Here is a 16,790-nt window from a genome sequence, read left to right on the forward strand (position 1 = left end):
ATTTTAACGAATTTGTCAAGTTATGACAAATTTATTAGATTGCGTCAAAATAATGCATCATAAAGATGCGCATATCCAAAACAGTGAGCAAAAGCGCACAAAGGATGACGAAAAAGATACGTCATAAAGGGGAACGAAAGAAGACAGTAGGAGAGGTAGATAGAGAGAAAATGAGAAAGTGATGAAGAGAGAGAGCGCGTAAGAGAAAGAAAGAAAGAGAGAGAAGGATCGAGGGAGATAGGGGAGAAATAAAAAAAGAGAAGGGAAAAAAAAGGAAAGAGAAAAGGAAAGAAAAGGAATGAGAGACAAGGAAAAGAAATTAAAAGAAAAATAAAAAGAAAGTAAAAGAAAAAGAAAAAGAAAAGAAAGATCTACGTCAGACGAAATGAGTGGAAAGAAACATTGAGTCCATTGGGTTGGAGACATCCAAGGCGATGGATAATCTTCTCTTCCAAAAGCTTTCTGTCGTCATCACTTCCTTTGCAAGATAGAATTCCGAAGATATTCAAATCATCTATGGTGTGTCCTGGCAAATTGAAGTGACGGGCCACAGGAAGACCTTAAGTGTTGAGTCTAATGGATCTCAGGTGTTCGGTAGCTATGTCGGCCATCCTACGCTTGGTTTCCCCTATATAGATCAAGTCACAGCGAGAGCAGACGATGGCATAAATCAGGTTGGTGGAGGTACAGGTAAAATCTTCCCTTATTTGCCACGTGCCATTCGGCCCCTTCAGAAATCAGAAACAAAACGGCACGTGTTGCACCTACGTCTCCTGCAAGATGGTGTTCCTTGCCGCTGGGTTTGATTGACTGCAAGTGGTTTCATTCTGGAGTGTAGGTAACAATGGGTGGTTCATTGAATATCCTCTTCACTTCAGGGTCTCTTTCAAGGATAGAGGTATTGCTCATGACAATGGAGAGGAGTTTGACTGTCTGGGGGTAGTAAGTCATCACTAGAGGTACTCTCTTAGTTTTTTGACGAGTTCTCTCCTGAAGAGCTTGTATATATCTATATATATATATATATATATATATATATATATATATATATATATGTATATATACATATCATAGCACCCTGTACCCCAAAATGACAGAAATTTTCAAGAAATCGTATTACTAAATATTCAGTTACTATTTTCAAAGGACAAGTCCACCCCAACACAAAGTTGATTTGAATAAAAAAAGAACAATCCAACAAGTATAACACTGGAAATTTCATCAAAATCGGATGTAAAATAAGAAAGTTATGAAATTTCAAATTTTCGCTTAATTTCACAAAACAGTTATATGCACATCCTGGCTGGTATGCAATTGAGGAGACTATAATAATACTATAGGGTATTTATATTGCGCACATATCCACCTTGTTAGGTGCTCATGGCGCTCCTATATTACCCGGCTAAGCTAGGCGTTCACAGCGCACATAGCTTTTTTTAAGGAATTACTTCCTACCTTCCTACATTTACCTCACCTGGGTTGAGTGCAGCACATTGTGGATCAGTTTCTTGCTGAAGGAAATTACGCCATGGCTGGGATTCGAACCCACGACCCTCTGTTTCAAAGTCCGGAGACTGATCCACTGGGCCACAATGCTCCACTATGACGTCACCCACTCACTATTTCTTGTGTATTTCATTATATATATTCTAATTTTCTCCTCATTGTCAAGTGATACAACGATTAATTCCTCCCTGAACATGTGGAATTAGCATTGTTTCATACTATATGGTTCAGTCAAGTTGGTCCTTATTGTGAAATCTATAAAAAATTAAATATTGTATAATTCAAACAATAACAAAACAAAAGAAATAGTGAGTGATGGACATCATCGACTGAGTCACCTAGTTGTGCATATCACTGTTTTGTGAAAAATAAGCGAAACTTTAAAATGTCATAACTTTCTTATTTTACATCCGATTTTGATGAAATTTTCAGCTGTATGCTAGTTTGATTTTTCTCTATTTATTCAAGTCAGCATTTTCCTGGGGTGGACTTGATCACACTAGGCCTATTTATATTATCCCCAAACGGCCTCCTTTATTTAAAAACGTGTAATCCATGAATGAATTTCACTCTATATAATTTCTGAGTGTAATGACATAATGCATGCATTGGACACCGCGGTGGAGGTCTTCTCTACTCAGTTCAACTCTTTTAACACATCTTCTGTGATGTAATCCTTCAGACAATCGAGAGAGTATTCCCATAAAAGCTCCTGCTTTACTTTGTCTCTGTGTTAAAAAAAAGGAAATGAGAGTATTAAACGGCTAGCACTTCTAAAATAAAAAGAGAAACCATCAAAAACAACAAAAGATAATTAGTATATACAGTTCGATTTACAACAAACTGGACATAGCGGCTTGTATTCTGAAGTTTGGTTTTATTCAAAATCTGGTTTCAAGTTTTGGTTTAACTATGGATAGCCATTTGTGACATGCATCTCTCATAGAAGTTTTATTTATCAGCTCATTTTACACTAAAAGCATTCTTAACATTTTTCGGCTTCCCATGATTTTAGCACAGATTAAAACCCTGGTCCAAGTTAAACCTGACTTCAGAATACGGGCTTATGAATATAAAAATAATGAACAAGAAAAAAAGGGCTCTAAGAATGGTTGACTAGCATGTATGAATAGACTGTACGTTAGCATTTTTTATTTTCTTTCTTTATTGTGCTTGGTGTACGTTATACTTCCTGAGCTCGTAAAAATGGATGAAATTACTTCAACGAAGAACAGACAAACCAACAAAATCTTTAATAATTATATTTTTTTATTAAGCACTTACTTTCCAAGAGTCAATGCAATGAGAAATACATACTCTAATTTCATCTTCCCCTTCCCCCATATTCAACAAGCAAACTGTGTGCCTTTATAGAGAATAAGACAATGAAATAATATGAACAATTCACAAAATTATGAGGGACAAAATGCCGGGATATTTCACACAGGGCATTGAGCTCAAACCCACTAAATACTTTTAAAATACACTTTTAAAAATGGGGTGCTGAAGTTGAACGAATTTGGGCTTGCTTCGAATTGTGGCTACACTTCAGGATGCTAAAAAACAGTCGCCTCGTAATCCTGACAATAATTGTGTTTTCTTTTTTACGTTTTTGCAGGGTGTTTTGAAGCCCGGAGTGCAAAATTTGACACTTCCCAGGTAACAATACAGCGTTGGACCAACGTTGGATCAACGTTGGGAAATTTTTTCCCAACGTTGCCTCAACGTTGGCCTGCCAACGTTGCATCATCGATAGAAGTGCACGCGCATACATCGTCAGACCAACAACATTTCCAACGTCAGTTCAACGTTGTCCAGCAACAATGTTTCAACGTTGTCTGGCAACGTTGATCCAATGTTGGCTAAATAGTCAAATACAACATTGCTACAACGTTGGTAAGCAACGTTGCATCATCGATAGAAGTGCACGTCCATACATCGTCAGACCAACAACATTTCCAACGTCAGTTCAACGTTGTCCACCATCAATGCTCCAACGTTGGTATAATGTCGGCTGAGTCATCAATAACAGCGTTGCTGCAACGTTGATGGGCAACGTTGAAGCAGCGATGGACGTGCACTTGCATACATCGTCAGTCCAACTATGTTTACAACGTTGGTTCAACGCTGTCCAGCAACAATGCTCCAACGTTGTCTGGCAACATTGCTCCAACATTGTTACAACGTTGTCACAACGTTGCTCCAACATTGCTCCAATGTTATTCCAACGTATGGCAGTAATTAACAAAACATTAATTGGTTTCAAGGTGAAGTCCACCATTACAACTCTACACTCTAATCTTTATCATCATGTCTTATCCTATCCTAAAATCCTACATCCTAATCCTATATCCTATTCCTATCATCCTACACCTATCCACTGTATCCTGTCATTGACTCCTATATATAGAGCAACTTTGCTATACTTGGCAGAATACAGTTAATATCATTTTCCACACTCTACCTTGAATATTTCACTTAGAATAATATGTTTTGATTATAAATGATATGGTAATGGAGCCACATACTTTTCTGAAACTTTTCATGGTGGAAATATTGAATAAACATAAATACTCTAATTATTATAGCAATATTACCTAAAATTTTGGTCATTTACTGATGTAATGAATATTCATGAGTGCATAATCATTGTCCAGATGAGGCAGGTATGGCAGCGTTGGTCCAACGTTGGGTGACGTTGATCCAACGTTGGTATAATGTTGGTCCAATGTTGATGGAAAGTTGATTCAACTTTAGTCCAATGTTAGTCCAACGTTGGCGTAAACGTTGATTCAATGTTTGTCTAATATCGGTTAAATGTTGTTGTAACGTTGATTCTTTGTTGGTCTAATTTTAAACAAATCCAACGATGCGCCATCTCCATCAAACAGTTTTCAACACTGTGCCATCATCATCTGTAACCTGTTCATGATTCTATCAAAAAACATTACAACTATTATTACAGCTATTCATTTCTTTTCATTCTTTCTGTTACAAGTCTCTTCACATAATTAAGAGGAATCAAGAGAATTACGTGTGATATTTATTGAGGCCTTTGTAGCATTCAAACTTTTTTGACATCCTCTTTTTCTCAAACAAGACTAATACCAAAAAACATATGCATATGTAATAAGAATTAAGATGTATTACATTTTCTTGCGAGTTGCAATCTCTGTTTCTGTCTACAATTGTTTAATGACTCGGTATGCAATGCCAATTGCAACGTCAGTAATCATCACAAAAACTCACATGTGTAATTGCAGTCTCTCAGTATTTACAAAATCTAAAAAGGAGGTCGCGTAACTTGGCCTCACTCAGAGTAACGTAGCTACTGCCTACTGTAACTAAAGAGTGCCTCTTTTTGATTAAGATAGAAGTAAACTGATATCTCAATATGCATGGCCATGGCCTAGTCTCGCTCGTGCCATAACTATTAAATGATATTTCAGCGTCAAGTGTAGAATGCCTCACATAGCAACTACAGGTTTGACTGCAGTTGGAAAACACTCGGTCCAGGCTAGGCCAGGCAGGACCGACCAAGTCAATTCAAGGCAGCGTATAATAAATAAGGCAGGAATGCCAGGTAGCAAGTCATTGGGTGATTTCAAGTACGGTGTACGGTGTTGAGAGCGTGAAAGGGCTGCTGAACTGAGCTCCAACACCAAGCGTAATATTATTTTTCATTGAAATGTATTCTAACTCTAATGATTTGCTCTCATCTTAAATGTAAAAGATAATTTTACGGAGATGGTTCGTCGTGTTCGCCCCCTGTTCGTAAGCTACAGTTCATCAACACCAACACTGAACTTTAAATCACGATTCTCCCAATTCCTGGGGGTCGGTGTTGCTGAATAGGGAAATTGCTTGTAGATCATCAACACCATGCAGCCACAGTGCAGTGTTGGGTTCAGCAGATGACAATCAACACCAGCCTTCAACACAAACTGCCGGAAATACACCATATTTTCCGAGGTCATTCTCAACACCAGCCTGATTCAAGTACGGTGTTGTCACAACACCAACACTAACCCAGGGAGCTCCGGCCCGCTCAGCGGGCCGGAGCCCATGGGCTTACCGTGTAATTCACCATACCCACGGTAGTAGCGTGAAGTATGGTCTAAATACTTATCCGAATAAATAGTTAAAACAGAAATTAAGCACTTACCACGATTATATGGATGAAGGTCTAACGAGTGGCAGCTTCCTGACATCGAGGCACAGACTGGAACCTCAAAAAACGAAAAGTTCTGTCGCGGTAGCTCTCCTTCTTTCAGAATTCATAGCAAAATGGCCGTTCGAGACCGGTACCGAGGGTGTAGGTCGCATGCGCGAATTTGACAAAGTCTATATGCGCTAGTGCTATTAGCCTCGGTCTCAATCGGCCATTTTGTTTGTCTCAATCGGCCATTTTGTTTTGAATTCTGAAAGAGGAGAGCTACCGCAACAGAACTTTTCGTTTTTTGAGGTTCCATGGCAGTCTGTGCCTCGATGTCAGGAAGCTGCCACTCGTTAGACCTTCATCCATATAATCGTGGTAAGTGCTTAATTTCTGTTTTAACTATTTATTCGGATAATTATTTAGACCATACTTCACGCTACTACCATGGGTATGGTGAATTACACGGTAAGCCCCTGGGCTCCGGCCCGCGCAGCGGGCCGGAGCTCCCTGGGTTACACCAACACCAGATTTCAACACTGTACTTGAAAATCATCCAATGACTGTTGCCTTGCCATTGGTATCGCATACTCGTTCCCACTCACACGTATTGCGAGGTTAGTATTAGTCACTCACACAAGCTAATTACGAGGTTAGTTAGTATGTTATACTGTGCAGTGACTGGTGTTAAGTACTACTTTACTACTACTTACAGTACACGAATATACTAGCGTCGGACTGTACGCGCACAGAAGCTGACTCCGGGATCTTTCGGAGGGGATCAATGGTTGCAGTTACCGATTATCTGCAAGCGCAAAGAAAATTCCACTGTAGATTGTAGGTCCTAAATATGCAGCTTATAAGTACTGTTCCAGATCACTAGATATTCTGGAATTTAATTGTCTATATCCACTATCCAGTCCAAATTCTGCCAGATTCTTCAAGTTCAAAATTGAAGGAAGCAGACTACACAGACATGAAAGAAGGAGTCCGACGTCGCGACTAATTCTGCGCATCAGAATAGTATGGTATTTTTAAATAGGCACATTTGATGCTTGTATTTCCTTCTTCAATTTCTTCTAGTTATGTGACGGTAGGCCTATGACATATCTCGTACTTACTGTGAAAGGCCTAGCCAGCTGCAAAGGACGAGGGCGTTTCTGGAAATTCTGGTCTTGAACTACATTTTTTTCTTGTTTTTCTCCTTTATTTTCTATATTAATCGACACATTTGCATCCCCCGGTGCATGCAGCCTCTCTATTTTACCCCATCTTTATTTTTGTTTTCCCATTAGACTTAGTTTTAGTTCCTCTTTCCCTTCCCATTATTTTCCTTCTCTCTCGATTTCTTTTCCCCTTATTGCTGGGGGATACCAAGGGTGACATGGATAGAAAAGCAAACTTACTTGATCGACCCCCCCCCCCCTTGGCCCCATTGGAAATTATGCGAGTAGTCTTGTCTTGTCTTGGGTTAAGTCGGCATATGCAGACTTGCTGTACTCCGCCAACTTTATCAATTATCAATTCTCCAATGAACCAGTTTCTAACGTTCTCAACACTGTGTATATTATGCCGGGATATTATGTTGACTGTCAAACAAATATCCAACAAACTATAGTTTCCAACATTGTGTCAATGTTAACTGTCAACAACTCTCCAATAAACTATTCAAATTACGCTGTCCACGTTGTGCCATTGTCCGTTGTTCAACAACTCTCCATCAAACTAGTTTCCAACTTTGTCAACGTTGTGCCATTGTCGACTGTCCAACAAATCTCCAAGAAAATAGTTTCCAACGTTGTTCCTTTGTCGGTTGTTCAGCAACTCTCCATCGAACTAGTTTCCGACGTAGTCAACGCTGTGCCTTTGTTGGCTGTTCAACACCTATCCAATCAAACACGCGTTTCCAACGTTGTGACGTTGTTGGCTGTCCAACAAATCTCCAACACACTAGTTTCCAATGTTGTGCCATTGTCTGTTGTTCAACAACTTTCCAACGTTGTGTCATCGTCGACTATCCTACTGATCTCCAATCTACCAGTTTCCAACGTTGTGCCAGTGTCAGTTGTTCAACAACCTCCCATCTAACTAGTTTCCAGCTTTATCAACGTTGTGTCATTGTATACTATCTAACTGATCTCCAATCTACCAGTTTCCAACGTTGTGCCATCGTCGACTATCCAACAAATCTCCATCGAACTAGTTTCTAGCTTTGACAACGTTGTGCCATAGTTGGTTGTTCAACAACTTTCCATCGAACTAGTTTCCAACGTTGCCAACCTTGTGTCATCGTCGACTATCCGACTAATCTCCAACCTACTAGTTTCCATCGTTGTGCCATTGTCGACTGTCCAACAACTCTCCAACTAACAAGTTTCCAACGTTGCCAACGTCGTGTCATTGTTGATTGTTCAACAACTTTCCAGCGAACTAGTTTCCAACGTTGCCAACGTTGTGCCTTTGCTGGCTGTCAACAACTATCCAATCAAACGTGTCTCCAACGTTGTGACATTGTCGACTGTCCAACAACTCTCCAACTTACTAGTCTCCAACGTTGTGCCATTGCCGACCGTCCAACAAATCTCCAACAAACTAGTTTCCAACTTTGTCAACGTTGTGCCATTGTCGGTTGTTCAACAACTTTCCAGCGAACTAGTTTCCAACGTTGCCAACGTTGTGCCTTTGCTGGCTGTTCAACAACTATCCAATCAAACTTGTTTCCAACGTTGTGACATTGTCGACTGTCCAACAACTCTCCAACTAACAAGTTTCCAACGTTGCCAACGTCGTGTCATTGTTGATTGTCCATCATCTTTCCATCAAACTAGTTTCCAACGTCGATTCAACGTTAATCCATCAAGTTTTTCCAACGTCCAACGACTTTCAAGTTTCCAACGTGGAGCCAAAGTTGGCTTGTTACCTGGGTTATTTAAGATAAGTCTACCAAGTAGAGTCCAAAGATTTGAAAGACATTATGCTGAAGTAAGCATAGAAATACACAAGCACGTTCATTTCATTTGAAATCTCTTGATGTTTTTCGGCAACTGTTTTGTGTGAAGGTGCGTGTGTGTGTGTGTGCATTTTTTGTCAAGAACAGTAGACGTAAAATGACCCTTTACCTGGGCAAAGCTGTAAGATTCCGTGGCCTGGAGCTCGCAAAATAGAGCGCCGTTTTAGAATCATATGCCGGGTTAGCAGCGGCATGAAGTCCAGTCAAGGCCCCGTCGAAAGGCGTCCTTATCATTCCTGTAGAAAAATAGATTAGACAATAAAATGCAATTATATCAAGTAATTGTTATTTCAAAATGTAATGTAATAACTGGATGAGTCGCATTTACTGAATACAAGCACACTATCTCTCTCTCTCTCTCTCTCTCTGTATATATATATATATATATAAATATATATATACTACTTATTCGTCTACTACTGTTACTACTACTACTGCACCTACTACAACAACAACAACAACAACTACTACTAGTGGTAGTAGTAGTAGTATATACTATTACTACTATAATTGCAACTTCTTTCTACTCTCCTCCTAATCTCATGTTTTATGCTGCAAGAACAACGGATTTTTACATAACCTACGTACTTAGTGACTTTGTTGCCCTCAGCAAAACTCTGTTCCCTCTTGTGATTGGCTGACCTGGGCGTGCGTTGAACTCTGTATCAACCATACCCGGATGTACCGAAAACACGCTGACCTTTGACCCCTCTAGTCTCCTTGCCAGACAGAACATCTGCATGATCTACTGGGAAAACATAAATAACCGATCAGAAACTTTCCGAAGCACTCACTTCGTCTAGTTTCCATTTTGTCTCATCCCATATTGTCTAAACCTATTCAAAAATAGTCTAAAACCAGTTCGAGTGATTACCTTTTATTTTCTATTCATATATTTATTCTTTATTTTTGTTTGCTTGCCAATTTTTTCATGGACAAAATATTTGGTGATAACCTTTTTCTTTTTTGCTCGTTAAATTTTGCGTTAAATTTCCTTGGAAAAATAAACCCCCTTTCGTAAATTCCCGGATCCGCCCCTGGACAAAATAAATATAAGACTAACTGATATCATACAAGGTGTAGAGTAGACCAAACGACAATTAGCCCTGTGTCGAACTATATATCTTTATTTAATAATAATATAGAACTTGTATGGCACAAGTATATCTACCTTTTTAGGTGCTCATTGCTCTCCTTTATTACCCCTGGCTAAGCTAGTCAACCTATTCCGGTGCGCACAACTTTTTGAGAAATCCTGCCGGTACCCATTTACCTCACCTGGATTGAGTGCCGTACAATGCGGGTAATTTTCTTGCTGAAGGAAAACACGTCATGGCTGGGAATCGAACCCACGTCCCTCAGATTGAAAGACGAGAGTCTTAACCACTATATCACGACGTACCAACTATTGTATGTAACAAAAAAATAATTCATAGATCGACACCCTGTTAATATCACGAAAATTATTTCTTAAAAAACAAACTCTAATTAACTTGCCTGGTATAGTTTCGTTGTCCCATAAATCATCATCTTATCTTTCTCATTGAAGCATTGCAAATCTTTCGGATCCCACTTTGAATTCCGATACATTAAAGACGATATCAGAACAATCCGTGTATCGATACCAGTTGACTTCATAACCGGAAGTAAATGAAGTATGAGCAGGAAGTGTGAGAGATAGTTGACCTGAAAGTGAATCTCGAATCCGTCTGCTGTCGGCTCTGAAAGGGAAGTAAATGAAGTATGAGCAGGAAGTGTGAGATAGTTGACCTGGAAGTGAATCTCGAATCCGTCTGCTGTCGGCTCTGAAAGAGAAGAAAATGAAGTATGAGCAGGAAGTGTGAGAGATAGTTGACCTGGAAGTGAATCTCGAATCCGTCTGCTGTCGGCTCTGAAAGGGAAATAAATGAAGTATAAGGAGAGAAATTATGAGAGAAAGTTGACCTGGAAGTAAACTTTGAATCCGCCTGCTGTCGGCTCTGGATGAGGACTTAAAGAAAAAACAAGAATTGACACGCTCAAGATTTCGGCAAAATCTGATTCGAAATTCAAAAAAAAAAAATATGGTTTTAAGTATTATATCAGTATTATGCAGGGGCTTCAGGAAAAGAACACGTACACACTGTGCAATGTGGATAATTATTTTCAACTCGTCGTCAACTACATTTTGAATATCACATTTGTATCTGATAAAATTGGCATAAACGCACAAGAGAAATCATCTGTTTGGGGCATCATCGAATCTCCCATTTGCACTTCACTACATTGTAGAAAGTCAAGTTATTATTAGGGTAGACGATTTTGGCGATTGATACGTACCATCTGGTCCCCATCCCATTCCAGCGTTGCATATTAGCACGTGGAGAGGATATCCCTTCGTCTTGTACTCCTCGACAAACGTCATAGTACTTGCTAATGACCCGAGGTCAAGGGTCATGAATTCTACATCCAGATCTTCTGCCTGTTCATAGGGAAAAAAATAATAAATTGAACAAATTTATTTCGACCGGATGCCGAATGAAAATAAAATATCTACGTTTTTTTTTTTTTTTTTTTTGTTAACCTGTGACCCCTTCTTAATAAGCTCAAGCATAGAACGGGGGAAAATCAGGAAGTAATCGATTGTTGTAACTTTCTATATCCTATTATTAAATTGGTAAAACGAATGCCGAAGGGGTGATTTTTTTAACCAAAACTATCAATCGACTGCGTTAGATGCCATATTCAAAGGACAAGTCCACCCAAACAAAATGTTGATCTGAATATAAAGAGAAAAACCCAACAAGCATGACACTGAAAATTTCATCAAAATCGGATGTAAAATAAGAAAGTAATGACATTTTAAAATTTTGCTTAATTTCATAAAACAGTTACATGCACATCTCGGTCAGTATGCAAATGAGGGAACTGATGACATCACTCACTTATCATTTTTTTTTGTATTTTATTTATATGAAATATTGAATATTCCCATTTTCTCCTCCTTATCCTGTGAAACAAAGTTTTATTTTTCCCTGATCATGTGGAATTACCATTGTTTAACATTTTGTGGTTCGGTCAAGTAGTCCTTTTTGTCAAATCTGTAAAAATTGAAATATTGTATAATTCAAACAATAAAAAACAAAAAAATAGTGAGTGAGTGACGTCATTGATTCTCTCATTTGCATGTAACTAAATTGTGCATGTAACTATTTTGTAAAAATAAGCGAATACTTTAAAATGTCATAACTTTCTTATTTTACATCCGATTTTATGAAATTTTTAGCATTATGTTTGTCTGATTTTCCTCTATTGATTCCTATTAAAATTTTTCTGAGGTGGACTTGACCTTTTAAGTAACGACTGAAAACCGCAGAAATTTGAATTCTAACGGTAAATTTGTTTTTCTTGAAATATTGAAAGATTAACATTACTGACTTATTAGCAAAGGTTAAGACGGACTTTAACCTTTGGTGCCCCCATACAAACAATTAACTCTGATTTAATTAAAAGATCATCTTCACCTTCACTTGGCAAAGAAAGACAAACTTTATTCAAATGCAACGAACGTAGAGGGCAGCCACACTGGCAGTGTGTTAGGCCCTCTACGTTGGTTGTTTACAACCTTGATACATATCCTAGCGTCATTCTGCGAAGATTTATCTTTGCTGTGCTCGTCTTTCATTCGTTGTAAAGCCTGTCGAACCAAATAAGAAATGTATATGAATTATGAATATTTGTTTATTCATTTTTAATTTGTTTTCTTTGGAGAGTGTGGTCTCTTCGGTATTCATCTGAATTTACTCAATCCTACAGACTAATAAATATTTTATGCATGCTGTCAAGTAGTAGTTTCCAAAAATAAATGCAACAATACAATTTTCAATACGTTTTTTTATAGTTTGTTTCTAACGGAGGAATGCCTCATAGTAATCGTTATATATTTTGTCCCTAAGCACCCATCTGTATCGAAGCTTTAATAGCCTATATGGTGCTTACGATCATAACATAACACGGTTGGGTACCCTGTAAAACCGTGGTGTTCAAACTGACACCAGTTGGTGTTAATAGAGGACCACACCCTGATGTGTTAAAAATACACCCAGAGATTGAACGTAACATCAAAGAGTGTAAATGCAACAGCCAAATGTGTTGTAATAACACCTATAGGTGTTAAACTAACACTGTCAATTTAACACCGGTGTAAAATAACTGGTGTGGTCCTCTATGTACACCGGTTAACACCACAGTACTTGCTGTGTACACCTTGAAGAAAATATGGGATTTACTTATTTATTGTTAGAAGTTATTATTATTAGTTTTACATTGTGATGAAAACAAAATATAATCATGAAATCACAAATCATTGTGTCAGTGAAAATAGCAAACACTTTTCTTTTCTGCTCTTGCGCACAATGCCATTCCGAAACTGAATAGTAAAGAAAATATATATAAATAATGTATAATCCATACCTCATTTGCTTTTACTTCAGAACGGCACGCTAATATGACCTTTGACCCCATCTGGGCAAGCGCCTTCGCAGTCTCATAGCCGATTCCTTTATTGTGGAAAAAAAAATAATTTGATCAAATTTGCTAAAATAGGCGAACACGTCTTTACATTAGTCGAATCTTTTGACACTACAGAAAATTAATCCACTAATAATAAATTTATATATACTTTTTTGCTTTGTTCAAACTTGAAAAGTCATCATATCAATAATCACCTTCTAATCAGCATATCATTAGTTTTCAATTCAAACATTAGACATAACTTACCAGTGTTTAACCCCGGTTATGATTACGGTCTTCCCTCCGAAGTCAATGTCGGGTAACCGGGGCGATAGCAAATAAGTCCTACCTTTAGTATTGAAAATGACCTACCTGTATTTGCACCGGTTATGATTACGGTCTTCCCTCCGAAGTAAATGTCGGGTAACCGGGGCGATAGCAAATAAGTCCTACCTTTAGTATTGAAAATGGCTTACCTGTATTTGCACCGGTTACGATTACGGTCTTCCCTCCGAAGTCAATGTCGGGTAACCGAGGCGGAGTGCCAAAGCTTCCTCCCATCCTAGAAATGAGTATTATATACACTACATTTAGCACATTAATAATAACTTTATAATTAAATATTTGAAATTAAACTTTGTTGTGTAACAACTAATTTGCGATTCACATAGTAAAGAACGTTGTTTAAATTATTTTTAACAGTGCACATAGGCCAAAATATGAATGCAAGGTAGACTGTAGTTGTAAACTATAATGCATATATGGATCTCTTTCCCTCGAATGAATGGCAAAAACATAGCACCCCCCCCCCCCTCACAAAAGAGAAAATAGCTAATAAATGAATGAATAAAAAAAATGAAATAAAATATTAAAAAATGGAATGAATAAATAGATAAATAAATGAAAAAATAAAAAAACAAAACATATGGCTTATTCCTTATTGTATATTTTATTTTTTGTGTTTTGCTATACATTGTAACTTTTGTTAAATTTTGGAATGGAAAAGAATAAATGCAATCAATCAATCAAACCTTAGGATACATATATACAGTGCGTCCCACAAAAAACGAAACCGAGATTTATCAATAATTTATCATAACTTAATCACAAATACAATAGACAAATGACCTACCATTGTAAAACTTAGAATCGCCTCTTTCATCTGGAATTACTTAGATCATTTTTCATTCACGCATGAGTGAGCAAAAAAAATTTGAAGAGGGATAACGAAAAGTCATTTGGCGGGCTGTATCTTGGTTTCAAAACAACAACCACATTTTTTAAAAATTCAATATCTGCTCTTTAATTTGACACCTCAATTACAGAAAATAGTCAAGAAATAAGAAAGTTCTGGTTATTTGAAATAAGGCTTGAATTTCAATAATTTCATAGAATGAAGAGGTTTTACAGGCTAGTGTTCAAACTCACTCGACACTCCGTTTTGTTGACGATCAGCCATGCATTGAGTCTTTTGTTAACCGAGCGAAAGCTTCTGTGGCAAACCGGTGAAAACAAGTTTATTTAATGAAATTATGGAAATACAAGCTTTGTTTCGAGGGAACATAACATTTTTTTACTTCTGGACCATTTTTTGTGATTAAGGTATGAAATGAAAGAGCAGATATTGAACTTTTTAGGCATGTGATTTTCTTTTTGAAATTCAGATACCCCCCGCCAAATGAGTTTTTGGTATCCTTTATTCAAATTGTTTTTGCTCACTCATGAGTGAATGAAAAATAATCTAAGTTATATCATATGAAAGAAGAGATTTTAAGCTTTACATTGATACATGTAGGTCATTTGTATATTGTATTTATGATTAAGTTATGATAAATCATCGCTAAATCTCGGTTTCGTTTATTCTGGGACGCACTGTATATATATATTGTGTGTGTATGGGTGGGTGTGTGTGTGTGTGTGTGTATTTTAACTTTCCGTTATACATCTTTACCTGAAATTACCGTTTCCTTTAATCTTTATTTACGATTTTATTATGTTACAGAGTTGTGGTTTGTTTCTCTTGCAAGCTTGTTTAGATTGCGTTTCGGTTGCTAGCCTCTATTATTCTCGTTATTATTTGCCTATCATTTTTATTATTGCTAACAGTGTTAATACATTAAAAAATTATGCTTAAAACTCATCTTTTTTAATCTTGAATTGATCATATCATATTTTTTGTGGCCCATTTGATGGTATTTCTTTATTCATAATCTGGTGAGAAATATGTAATTGTATTATTAGTTTTGATACATTTTGTTGTGCAAAGTATTTCTATTTCCTTTATACTTCATTTTCCTTTCTCTTAACCGATTAGAGGCAATTTTGCGATTTCGTGGTATATGAAATTGTTATTATTATTATTATTATTCTAAAGCCCTGACAAAGACCAATAAAATTGGTCGAAAGCCTTTGAAATGAAATGAATTGAACATTTTGCTACGTCTCGCGGCCTCTCTTCTTCTGTCGGTCACCTATATAATTATCTTATTGTGCTGTATGTCACACATACATTGCCAAGGCAAAGTTACGTTTATTGGAAGTGAAATAGATTCGTTATCTTTAATATTAATCAATCAAATCAGTCAATCAATCATTCAATCAGTCAGTCAATCAAACAATCAATCAGTCAATTAATCAACCAATTAATCAATCATAACAACCAATCAATCAATCAATCATAACAACCAATCAATCAATCAATCATAATAATCAACCAATCAATCAACCATTCAATCAATCATAACAATCAATCAATCATAACAATAAATCAATCAGTGACAGACTACCCTCCCCCTTTCCCCAATCCTATAGCCAAACTTCAAGTTCATGCACTACACACTCTTTCCCATTTATTTTGATTCATGATTATACGCGGTTAAGAGTTACTTATCGAATGTCCTAGTAGCGACATTTGACTACAGTTGCACTGGCGAAATGAACTCTGGGCCGGCTGGCCAAAGCTATTACATTATTTCCAACGACATACCATCGGCCGGTTCGGAGTCGGTTTCGTTGGTGTAACTTAAGCAGTATAATAACCCAGTAATATTATCGATTAATCATTGCATGGTGCTCTGTACGTACCTGCTTGGAATAATGTTATGCAGTTTCGAGCTCTATCTGTGTGTGCTCCAATAGAAATATTTTCTCCGTTCTGTTTACTCGAGTCGTTTGACGTATTATTATCATAATAATGACCAATCTAAAGGTCGTTATTATAATAAGTTAATCATCGAATACCATCAATAATAGAAAAGATATTGCACTTTTGTTAACTTGAACTTTGAGCACACGAACAGATATGCATGAATATCCCCCCCCCCCTCTTCTCTCCCTCTCTCTCTCTCTCTAGCTCTCTCTCCATTCCATGCGGGCCTATTATGACCATGATGCCATTACCGATGCAGTTACACCATTATAAAATGCAACTGAACGAAAACCGAACAGTCTATCATTTTTCTTATTCGATTCTTGTTTTGATTCTTTCATTGTTTTGTGTCTGGTCTGGGGGGTGTCGGTTTATGGGCATGCTTGGGAAGTGGCGCACTCGATTTTTTTAATCATAAAATTCATTAAGATTCATTAACCTTTGAACAATGAATTTTCTGCATAATTATCAAACCTCGA

The 16,790-nt window shown here is 37.3% G+C and overlaps 1 protein-coding gene across 1 annotated transcript; it reads right to left on the bottom strand.

The window, feature by feature from the left end:
* Positions 1-1,924: 1,924 nt before the first annotated feature.
* On the bottom strand, positions 1,925-16,317 carry LOC129263035 (retinol dehydrogenase 14-like). Its single transcript, XM_054900972.2, has 9 exons — positions 16,248-16,317; positions 13,640-13,725; positions 13,125-13,210; positions 12,277-12,348; positions 10,992-11,133; positions 10,170-10,393; positions 9,261-9,417; positions 8,782-8,908; positions 1,925-2,234 (listed from the first exon to the last, which is right to left on the bottom strand). Exons 2-9 carry the CDS (start codon positions 13,722-13,724, stop codon positions 2,144-2,146), a joined length of 984 nt encoding a protein of 327 aa, XP_054756947.2. The 5' UTR covers position 13,725; positions 16,248-16,317; the 3' UTR covers positions 1,925-2,143.
* Positions 16,318-16,790: the final 473 nt, after the last annotated feature.

Source organism: Lytechinus pictus, chromosome 6 (genome assembly GCF_037042905.1).
Source record: "Lytechinus pictus isolate F3 Inbred chromosome 6, Lp3.0, whole genome shotgun sequence".
Classification (NCBI taxonomy): Eukaryota; Metazoa; Echinodermata; class Echinoidea; order Temnopleuroida; family Toxopneustidae; genus Lytechinus; species Lytechinus pictus.

Bases quoted from the DNA above. Each gene is read 5' to 3' on its own strand.
- LOC129263035 (XM_054900972.2), bottom strand. From the start codon at position 13,724: ATGGGAGGAAGCTTTGGCACTCCGCCTCGGTTACCCGACATTGACTTC. The intron at 9,418-10,169 runs GCAAGTTAATTA...TTTTCCCAGTAG, and splicing joins GGACAACGAAACTATACCAG to ATCATGCAGATGTTCTGTCT. The intron at 8,909-9,260 runs GTACGTAGGTTA...ATTTTTCTACAG, and splicing joins GAGGGCAACAAAGTCACTAA to GAATGATAAGGACGCCTTTC.